At 34.5% G+C, this 11,860-nt stretch overlaps 2 protein-coding genes across 2 annotated transcripts; both read left to right on the top strand.

Moving 5' to 3' along the window:
• Window positions 1-3,018: 3,018 nt before the first annotated feature.
• Window positions 3,019-7,592, top strand: LOC115952810 (protein LNK3-like). The gene is made up of 6 exons (XM_031070096.1): window positions 3,019-3,237; window positions 4,066-4,404; window positions 4,830-5,091; window positions 5,913-6,029; window positions 6,125-6,270; window positions 6,735-7,592. Exons 2-6 carry the CDS (start codon window positions 4,076-4,078, stop codon window positions 7,141-7,143), a joined length of 1,263 nt encoding a protein of 420 aa, XP_030925956.1. The 5' UTR covers window positions 3,019-3,237; window positions 4,066-4,075; the 3' UTR covers window positions 7,144-7,592.
• A 2,642-nt stretch (window positions 7,593-10,234) lies between these two features.
• LOC115952811 (protein MIZU-KUSSEI 1-like) lies at window positions 10,235-11,598 on the top strand. The gene has a single exon (XM_031070097.1). It carries the CDS (start codon window positions 10,394-10,396, stop codon window positions 11,150-11,152), a length of 759 nt encoding a protein of 252 aa, XP_030925957.1. The 5' UTR covers window positions 10,235-10,393; the 3' UTR covers window positions 11,153-11,598.
• Window positions 11,599-11,860: the final 262 nt, after the last annotated feature.

Here is an 11,860-nt window from a genome sequence, read left to right as displayed (position 1 = left end):
TCTTAGTAGTTCACTAAAATGTTAAGGTGGAAGATGTTTCCAATTTTTATTAGAATTTCGCTTGGGTTCAATACTTTAAAACACTAGTATTACTATTTTTGTATGTGTTCTAATAAGTATTACTGTATATTAAAAAAAAAAAATGGAGATGTTCATCCCACATTGGTTATGTGTGTCTAGTGTCCGTTATTTATAATATCAGTCTACAACTACAAAGGTTAAGCCCTTTGTAGTTGTACTCTGGTTATGTAATGTATTATAAATCCGATTTAAAACATTGGTATTATTATTTTCGTGTGTATTCTAATAAGTATTACTGTTTACTAAAAAAAAATGCTTTAATATACTAAATCTATTGAGATAGTGACATGTGTTTACTTTTAGCCACATGTCACCATTATGATGGGTCTAGTGCATTGTACTCAAGTTTTGATATTTTCATTAACATATGGCATATTTCTTATTGAGGAAAATTCTTAATTATCTCACTAGTCAATATTGGAAGATATGACACATTGTTGAGTATTAGACTAAAGGGAAGAACATACAATCCAGTCAATAAGTTTAAAAACACAAAAAATTTCACAATTATTGAGAAGATAAATTATTATTGGTAGATAAAAAAAAAAAATGTTAATAGTGAGTCTATATGAGAATCAGTGAAAACTTGTCAATTTAACTGTTATTTAGCTTTAAATTGATTTATATTCCCAATTAGACAAAACTTAAGTACAACTAAGGTGCTATTCCTTGGTTTCTCAAAAAAAAAAAAAAAAACGGTGCTATTCTTTAGGTTTCTCTCTTAAGATTTGACCATGTGGCGATTTAATTAAAAAATACACTTTTATCTCATAAAAAAAATTCACATAACAGAATTTTAAAAGAAAAATTTAAGTATTGTATTAAAGTCTTTTCCTTCTAGATTTATATAATTCAGATGAGAATTAGTAAAAACTTACCGACACGACGTTTCTATCACGTAAGTGACAAACCCTGGTAAGGAAAAGACTGAATGAGAAGGGTCTGAGTGAAAAAGTTTGCCGACTGTAATATAATCAACCTCACGCCCAAGAAAAACCCAAACGGGCCAGCCCAACGTAGACTGTTTGTCAATTTTAAGCAAGACTCTCTGACTTTGGGTCCCATTCTCCCTTGGACTACTCAAAACATAATCAGTGAAAATAAGTCATATGAAATTAAGGAAAAAAAAGAAGAAAAAAGTGACAGTTTAATGATTTATTCCATGTCCCTTCAATTGTTCTTATCTTATTAAAAAATTATTGCAATGCCAGGCCTCATCTATCTATATATTTGTATAAATTACCATATGAAAAATATATGATCGTTACCTTACATATGTAATTATGTATATTACATTTTTCACATTAGTTGTGTCATTTCCCACAAATCCTCACTGTTTTGAACAAAGTTTTAAGATCGTGGGCATAACTAAAGGAGATAAAATAACACTATTCTCTGACAGCTTTGTAACTTAGTGTCATTATTTATTATCCTTCATGAGGCGGACAATTATGGTTAAAATCTTATTTTTCTATGGGTATGAGTATCTAATTATTAAAAAAAAAAAAAACTAATCAAATAAAAAATTCAATTATAATTTACTTTCATCTACTTAGACCTAGTTATATTTCACATTCAGAGTATCTTAATGATACAAGTTAAGGTAAATTTAATATTTTATTAAGTAATTTTTAATACACTTTTTTTAAGTAAAGTCAAATTGTGTACATATTACAAGAAAAACATAAACAACCACAATGAATTTGTACATGTAAACTAATAAAAAGTGTATTTCTTATTTATTTTTTCCAAAATTCTTTTAGCTAACATTTAAAAAAAAAAAATTTCAACATATGACGTCCACTTTTGATGATAATTTTTTATCATTAGACTAAGATACCAATTGGTTTTTTAGTGTAGACGGGAATTGAACCTTCATTCTTATTTGATGACAAGAAGCTTTATCAATTGAGCTAACTGTTTGGTACCTCTTGATTTTTTCAAGACATCCATAGTTCAAAACTCCCTCTCCATTGTAACGGTAACTCATAATGGCTATTTCACTTCATACTTGTGATACACCCCGACAACCTCGTAGGTCGATAGTGTAATAAATTGAAACCATCACACACACCTGACCAATGGACCCACCACCCTAATACTCTATTAGGGGTGTATTATATTATGATAATCTAATATAGTTATCATTAAATACTTGCCAATTAGTGATAATCTAATACTATTAATTAGGGGGTGATACTTATCAAAACACATGTAGTTGTTGTTTGGATAAGAATAAAATTCCCACATAGCATTTGATGCTCTGTGGGTGTGGGTGCTATTGTATCATAAATCTTGTGGCTCTCCTCTTCTCATAACCTTTGTCTATGACAGCCTCACAGCTGACAGGTCAAGGCCCTCCTCTCTCTTAACTCATACTCCTATCCTATGTATAAAGTTATATAATAAAAGCCTTTTAACTCTTTTTTTTTTTTGAAAAAGATAAAATCTTAAACATAAAGCAACACCTTTTCATTTTTCCAATTATGCCCTTCACATGTGCCTAACTACCTCACTGTCTTCCATTCCTTCACTTCACGCCACGTGTCCTACACTCTCACCTAATTATGCCACGTATCAACAATATCAAATCATGCGCTGAGAATATGCCACGTGTACCCATCTCCACCACAACGTGTCACATCAAGGGAAAATGACCAAAACAGACACATGACTTTGGGGGCAACTAGGGGTCCAATAGAATACAAAGCAAAGGGTATTTTAGGGCAATCCGAGTCATTTTTATTGCAACTCACTTTGTCACAGGCTCACAGCACCACATGACCGAATCAAAATCTGTGCAGTGGGACCAGATGTTGCCACGTGGACCACTGGGGTTGCAGTTTTAGATGGAGATCTCTCAGCCACTAATTCTCAGCCTCACTTATCAGCCACAAACCACTTTCTTTGACCCTATTAGAACAATAAAATAACACTTGTTTGTCCACCCAAAACCACAAAGCCGCCACCTCTGTGTGTTTTTTTGTTTGCTCTGCTTTCTTAGCTGACACTGTGTTAAGCTCTCAACCCCAAGAAAAAAAAAAAAAAACCTATCTAAGTTTTCACTCACTTCCATAAGGTTTTCTTCATCTGGATCTATTTCTTTAGCTGAATCAAGAACTGGGTCTTCCTTGTTTTCTCAACTAACCTCACAAGGTGTGTGCTTTTCTTCAACTCTTATTTTTTTGTGTGGTTTAATGTGGTTTTGTGAGTCTTGTACCATGATATTATTGCTTTTTTTAGCAGAGTTTTGGGTCCTTTTGAGGAGCTGTGGTTTTTTTATGGCTGTGGATTTTTTGTAAAAAATTTCTGCTGCTTAAAGTGCTTTTTGTGATATGATTTTCCTTTTTATTTGGTTGGTGAGAAAAGGTAGGGAAAGAAAAAAAAATTAAGCTTCCAAATTTAGATTTAGGCTTATCATCTGGTAATGGATTATTTTTTAAACTTTACTCAGCTGAGTCACTTGAAAATAAACAAACTGAAAGCATAAATTAAAATCTAGTATTTTTTCTTCTTGTTTTGCTGAAGATCTAGGAAATCAGAGGGAGAAATATGATTTCTTGCTGATATATAGTTCATATATCTGTTCATGTTCTATCTAAATCTGGAAATTGGTTTAAACTTTGTAAATTTAGACTCATTTTCTAGATTTTTCCCTGCTAGTAGTTGAACTAAGTCTTAGTTGATTTTACGTAGTTTACTAATTGACAAAAAAGAGAGAAAAAGAAAGAAAAAGATGAGAGTTTCTGATAAAAATTATCTGTTATGGATCTGTTTGATGGCCACTAAACTAAGGACTTGTAATTGTTATGAGGTATTAAATCTTGTATATTCTGTTTCTTACTTCAGGAAAAGAAAAAGGTCATTCTTTTCTGTAATGATAATTTCATCTGTTATTGATTGAGAATATGATAACATTGGTGATTGCTTTGTCTATTTAATCTTATGCTTCTTTTTCCAATTTTCTATTCCTTTTAATTTCAGATCATATCTCATGGAGTGGTATCTTGGGAGTGGATTTGATGATCTTGTTGTTCCCAAAGATCAAGAATTACCGGATAGGCTTCCATCACCAGACAGCTGGTCAAAATGGGGGATAAGTGCATCTGAAAGTTTCAGGTCACCTTACAAATGCTTTGACATGGATGAAAATTCTACCCAACAAGAACTTAACTTCAATGGTGAAAAAGATCAGTCCTGTGGTTCAAGCATGTGTGAAGGATTGTCAGAGGAGTGTTTTAATTGGAGAACACATTCGCGTGACCAGCCCGACTGCCAGCTCAATGACTTAGCGGGATTCGAACAGATGAATGACATTTTCTTGTACAAGCGTAACCTCTGGGATTAAGATACTTGAATTACTGCATGTAGGAAGTGATTAAGCTTCTCAACAACTTTAACTTGACATAATAATCACTGGCATTTGAATCGCTCCATTGTGCTTTATTTTGTGTACTTCATAGACATCCTCACGATTGGGGCCATTTCAAACCATTACACCATCAAAATATGACTTTAAATTTGAAAAACATTAGCTTCTTTACTGATTTAGCATCAGTTGTGGCGAGGCATCACATACTCTTTGATGGTTCTATTTTAATAGATATATTTATATACTATGTGCCATTTGAAATGCAATAGAGCCATTCAATATCCATGGGATGTCCAAAGCCCTGCATGTTTGTTGTATTTAGATGATGTTCTCTTTGTTTTTAGACATCACATTCTTTGGTTTTCCCTTAATGCAGGAGTTCCTTACTTGAAGATCTGCCAGAGACAGAAAATCTAGATGAATCATTTTACTTTTCTCCTGAATCTGAATATGGCATGATGGCCATTGACAATCTAGATTCACAAAGTATCTCAAGTGATGTAGAAAATACCATAGGAAGCTCAAAGTATCTCAAAAGACATGCCTTTTCTCCACCAATGGGGTGGGATAATGGAGATTTTACCGATGTGCAGTTTATTCCGTGCAACACAGAACAACTAGATTGCCCAAGAGTAAAGGTTAGATTGTTCTATATGCTTTTTACTTGTGAAGTGCTAAGTTTCTAGTTATCATTAGTGTTACAAAATCTGGACCGGCCTGATTAATATAGAATGTATTTTTTGAATGGTTGGTACTATCAAGTGGTCTGGTTCTTGGCATGGACTGCTGGTATTTCTGAGGTATGCTGATGTTTGGATAGATGAAAGTTCACTTTTTTACCCATTAACTGGAAAATTTTTATTTTCAAGATTGCATTGGTTTCAACCCTTTTATTATATGAACTCTCTTGTGCTTCCAACATCAACGACCCTAAATTTTTATGGTTAAAACAGTCTTGCTATTACTTGGTTCATGGTTGAATTGAGGGCTTATTCTTATTTCTTATGATTTTTTTTTTTGTCTATAAATTTTTATTAGTGCCTACTTTCAAGATCTTGATTTTCAGGGTGTTGGTTGAGTGAAAATGAACATATACATTCAAACATGTCTTGATTTTGTTATATCATATACTGGTTTTAGGACTCATGTAGCCACAAATGTTAAAATCGTTGCTGGGCATTATGTTACAGTGTTCCCATTATTTTAGTGGAAAATATTTGACAAAAATTTGAGTACTTCTGCTGGGTTTCATGTAAGCAGGTTGATGTATTAGGTTTCTTTTATAGAGTGCATGGCATTATAGAACTGCAGAAAGAGAGTGTGCACGCGCACGTGTATGAGAGAGAGAAAATTTGTTCTATCCACCATTATCTCTTCTAGTTTTACTGCAATGTTTTTTTTTTTAGTACTTGTTTTTAGACACACAAGATTAGCTAATCAAGTTAATTTTCTTTCTAAGGAATCGTATGGAAAGGACATGGTCTCTTCTGAGCAAAATGAAATGGATGGGACTTTGGGTCAGGATACATCACTTGAAGAATCTGTATTGCATGAGCTTGAACTGGTTATGGAACAGGTGAAGTAACTAAGAGCTCATAAGCTTTTTAACTGCATCACTTTGGGAAAATGTTTATTTTCTTATCAGAATTTCTCTCTTTCAATGTTATTTAGTTGCCAGAGAAGACCCGGATTTGCTTTCGGGATGCCTTGTACCGCCTTGCAAAGAACTCAAAACACCACATGGAAACACTTAGTGACGATGGATACCTTGTGATGGAAAATTCCCCTCCATTGACAACTCAAGATGTAACAATGAGGTGCGCAATAATTTCTCTGTATTTTTGGTGTATTTCTCTATCATTATGTTGAAGTTGTTTTAGGATTTCCATTTAAGCTACTTGGTGCTGTTGATGTTCCAACAGTCAAATTGCAAGCCACAGGCATTGATAGTGTCAGTAGGACTAATCTCATTTCATGATTTTCCTTTGATTTCTGAACAATTGAAAGAATCCAATCCTACCAATACAAGTAACAATTGAAAGAATCCAACTCTCATTTAGGTTTAAATTTCTGAGTGGCATTTACAATCAACCTTGTTATTAGGAATCTTCTGTTAGTGTATCTATGCAATATTGCAGATATATCAGCATGTGTGGTTGTTAGGTCCCGTTTTGGGTAATGAGTGTTCTTCATCCAATTATATGATTTTTTTTTTATGTGTCTTTCTCTTGGATGCATTTGCAGTAGCTCTCTTGATAAAAAACATCTCTTTCATATTCAGGTCTGAAAGTAAGAAAGCAGCGGAGTTAGAGACCAATACCATTGATCGAGCCATTGCAAATCTCATGTTCAATAAAACAGACACTAGTGCAGGAGAAGTAAGAGAATTTTCCAGCGCAGCATCAGTTAGCTCGAACGAAGGAGTATCTGGAGACACCCAACCACCAGTAAACTCCAAGCAAGAAGTCATGAGAGCAACTGGGCCACAAAACTACAACTCAAATCAATCCAATATCCATCATTTTCCAGACCAACAAATTTTAGCAGGTGATGCAGAAGTCCCGACCCTTTTTCAAATAGATCCACGGGAAACAAATCATAAAAAGAGTGCGGAAAAAATAAATGAGAACTACAGAAATCCTGCAGAGAAGAGGAAGTCTTTTGTATTGGACTTTGGTTCTGTGATATGATGGATGATAGGCCATCTGAAGATTGTCATGAAGGGAGGATCCATGAAAGCTTTATCTTTCAAGAGACCATGAAACAATCGTCTGAGTTGAGCGTTAATATGCATGTATATATACCCCGTTTAGTTATTATATATGCTGGTAGTTAGCATGCAGGATAGCCCTCTTCTGACCTTTTCCAAATTTACGTATAAAATAGAAAGTAGTAGTCAAATCAGTTCAGTTTTGATAAGAGTTCAAATGAATAGTAATTTGAATAACTCGGACAAACGATTATTTGCTTCTGCTTTCTTTTTCTTCTTTTTTGGATCGAGGGTAAGCATTAGTATGTGTGGTATGTGTATGATAAGTTGATAATATTTGGTATGTGTATATGATGAGTTATTAATATTCTTGTTTGTGCCATATTGGACGAATTATCCAAAAAATTTCTGGAAAGAAAGTAACAGCTAGTTAAAACTTGGTTTTGAATAGCTATAAAATTGACCTGTGATTGTCGCTGGCACATTGTTGAAGTGTTTCCCATAACTTTGTGTGTGGAGGATGAAGATTGATTATCCTGATATTGTTTTAATGATCTCTATTTTAACACCTATAACTGCAAAGTTTATCAATAATAGCAATTATAGCATTAGTAAGTTCTGCTTGTGAAGAGTCATCAGTAGGCTCAGAAGGGAATGAAATCCCACTTTTTAATGTGACGTCTATTCTGACTATGCACTGTTGCAATGATTCAATTATAAATTTGGAATGAATATAATGCAAACGAGTAATTATTATGTAACACAACATAGACCATATATTAAGATAGATATCAACCGTCATAAGTCACACCTATATATGTTATCTCTAGCTGCATTAAGAGGTAACTAAAATTTTTATTACTAATGTTAGAACTGTGGATATTTATGGTGCTACTAAGTGTAACATGTGTATTCACTTGTTTAATCAAAAACAAGAAATTTGTGATTGAACACACCCAACACAAAAAAAGAGGCCAAAATTGGAAATTGAGCCCATTTTTCAAACAATATAATTAATAGGCACGGTTTCAAAACTGTATTTTTTACTAACATCTCGAGTATAAGAGACTCGATTTTGGGCCATAAATCGAGTCTTTGAGGATCGGTTTTCATGTTCTGATTAGGTCTAGGATGGCATTTTGTCCACCTGAAAATCGAGTCTTAGAAACTCGATTTATATATCAACGCTCAAAGACTCAATTTGTTCTTTAAATCATTCAGACTGAAAAGATGAAATTTCAGCAAGTGTTGGAGTACAGAACACAAACATAGATCAGTTAGTACAAAACATCCAACCAAATCCACCTCCAACAACCACCTAAAATCCAGATTTAAAAAAAAAAAAAAAAAAAAAAAAAACCCCATCAGCTTAGAGAGAGAAAGAACCCATAAGATCAGAGAGAAAGACCCAGATCACGCAGCCTGGGTCTTGCACTGCCTGACTGGATCGGGTTTCGGGTCGCTCGATGCGGAGTGGACCTACGAGTGCCGGTGATCTTCATCTTTGAAAGCTAGATTTGCCAATTGAGAGAGAGAGAGAGAGAGAGAGAGAGAGAGAGAGAGAGAGAGAGAGAGAGAGAGAGAGAGAAGGTGTTTGAGTTTGTGTGTGTGACAGTGAAACTGTGTGTGGGTGTGAAAATAAACTGAATATGCAGGGTTAGCTTATAAATCAAATCTTAGAGGCTCGATTTCCAGGTGGTCGTCACGTGGAAAAAATGCTACATTAGACGTGATCAGACCATGGAAATCGAGTTTCAAAGACTCGATTTATAGGCCCAAAATCGACTCTTTTAAACTCGAGATGTTAGTAAAAGATATAGTTTGAAAACAGTACCTATTAATTATATTGTTTGAAAATTAGGGTTAAATTCTAATTTTAGCCCAAAAAAGAAATTAATTAATGTTTTGGTTTGAACAGAATCTTTTATTAGCTTTTTATTTTTATTTTTTATAAACTACTCAAGAATCTATTCTAGTGCCTTTTATCTGCTTGTAACTCGAACTAGTATCTATGAGAATATCCCATCCCATGGGCCATGGATTTTATTCTATCTTAGATAAATATAAATAAAAAAATAATAATTGGAAATGAAAAATCCACCCCACTGTGAGTTTCTTCTATGCTATTGCTAGGAGCTTAGGACCATGAGACCCCCCACCTGTAGGTGAAGCTTGACTTTTGTTTGGGGACAGGTTGTAGTGCCTCTCCACAAACAAAACCCTCTGCCGGCGGCACAAAGGCAGACATAGCTCACAACATGCACAATGTTTCAGCCTACTTAATTTGATAACATTGACCTAATTAGCTATAAAAAAAATTAGATTCTTCTCAAGTATCAGACTCAAAAATGTCAACTCAAGGGCGGCTAGAATCATTCAAATCAACCTAAATTGTCAAGTCCATAATTAATATTGCAAATTAAGTACGTTTACTACCCTGAAAAAATTAAAAGAGTCTTATAACTTAACTCCTGACAATTAAATCAAGACGTGGTCCAAATCCTTCGGTTCTATTATAACTATAAATTATTTTTAAAACAAAAATACTAAAAAAATAAAAAGTAAAAAAAGCAGGACAATATATTTCAACTTTTGCTTTTTAAGCATCCAGAATTTTGGGTAACAACTCAATTATGAGATGCAACTGTGTTTCTCAAGCTGTACATATTAAAATGGACCTCTGTATGAACAAGGCTATAAGAAAAGCCTCTCAAGTAGCTAAAAAAAACTACAAAAATCTATAAGAAAAGCAAAAGCAGGACAGTATATTTGAACTTGCTTTTAAAGCATTTAAAATTTTGGGTAACAACTCAACCATGAGAAGCAACAGAATTCTCAAGCTGTACATATTAAAATGGCTTTCTATATATATACAAGACTATACTCTCAAAGTAGCTAAAAAAAACATTGAAAATTTAGAAGATAAACTAATTTGCAACCACATCTTTTTTACTTACCTATCTTTAGCTAACTATAGCTAGAGTACAGCCTAACCATCAGACATTACTAAACCAAAAATTTATATGTTTAGTCACAAAAATTTCCCACTTTAATAAACATAAAAACCACCATGACTATAACCAACGTGCATACCACAACTACTTCCTCTTCATATACACCATATCCCTACAACTACACCAACAACAAACACCTCTCATTTTAGACCATTTATCCATCCTTTTGCTACAATCACCAAAGCTCTAGCAATTAATCAAACACATTAGGCATATATGGCGGTGTCAAAGCCTCAACCGCCGTCACTACCACCACCGCCGCCGCCACCAGCAGCCGTGGAGGGTAAGCCCCACCCTACGTATTCCCGGCCACCTATCTCCCTCCAACCATCACATAATAAAAAGAACCACCCTTCAAAATCTATCCGGCTTTTCAGGCGCTTTCAAACAGTTTTCCGGTCATTTCCAATAATAAACATCCCGTCGTGCAAAATGCCCGTCTCCCTACACGGTGGCCGGTCCAATGACGGGCACATTCATGGAGGGACACGCATGACAGGGACCCTTTTCGGGTTTCGTAAGGCTAGGGTGAACCTTGCCATCCAAGAAAACTCTAGGTGTTTGCCTGTTCTTCTTCTTGAGCTTGCAATTCCCACAGGGAAGCTTTTACAGGACATGGGGATGGGGCTTGTAAGGGTTGCACTTGAATGTGAGAAGCACCCGAATGAGAAGACCAAGATTATCGATGAGCCCATATGGAGCTTGTATTGCAATGGGAGAAAATCAGGGTATGCTGTGAAGAGAGAGGCAACGGATGATGATTTGAATGTGATGCAAATGCTACATGCAGTGTCAATGGGAGCTGGGGTTCTTCCAAGTGAAGTAACATCGGATCAACAAGAGAGTGGTGATTTGATGTACATGAGAGTGCATTTTGAACGAGTTGTTGGATCGAAAGACTCTGAGACATACTATATGCTGAATCCTGATGGCAATAATGGCCCTGAATTGAGTATCTTTTTTGTTAGAATATAATATGACGCCTTTGACTAATCTGTTGAGAATCTATAATCAACTCAAAAACTTTTGAGACTAAGGCGTAGTCGTTGTTATCATTATATGATATGAAGTTGGTAGGTGCATGGTTAAGGTGAATGTGTTTAGCATGGAAAAGGTGACTTTTTCTCATGCAAATGCAAATGGGTTTGGGAGATCTATGACCATGTGACCATGGATATGCATGCAAGAAGATGTTGTTGATGAGAGCATTGGAGCCAAGAAGATGTTGTTGCCTCTCTAATTGGAAGAAAGGAAAAAGGGTTAAGGGAACTTTTGGTGACTATGCATTAATGGTTTGAAATTGGCATGAAGGGATTGAAATGTTGTCTCTTTGGAATTCTGGATATGAACAAGAACAAGTTTGTGCATGTAATCTATATTGTCTATATTAGGTTTATTTCCATTTGTATTTCTTGATAAGAGACAAGCAATTTCACAGTGAAGATTAACTTTTTAACAAATCTAAAGGTGTAAATAATGTTCTGCTATTTAAAATAAGTTATTGTTCTTTATTTGGTGCTATGGAATCTTAAGTACTATGGCATTATATATACTGTTATATTCATGAAAAAAAATCTGTACCATAAAATAGATGTTCTTTCATTTCAAAGTAAATGGAATTGATCAAAATCTGTTTTCTCCAACTATTATAACGAATGTAAAGAAAAAAATGTAGAGTATATA

The sequence above is a fragment of the Quercus lobata genome, chromosome 7, assembly GCF_001633185.2.
Source record: "Quercus lobata isolate SW786 chromosome 7, ValleyOak3.0 Primary Assembly, whole genome shotgun sequence".
NCBI classification, from domain to species: domain Eukaryota; kingdom Viridiplantae; phylum Streptophyta; class Magnoliopsida; order Fagales; family Fagaceae; genus Quercus; species Quercus lobata.
Note: the sequence above shows the minus strand (reverse complement) of the source record. Positions and strands in the feature narration are given on the sequence as shown.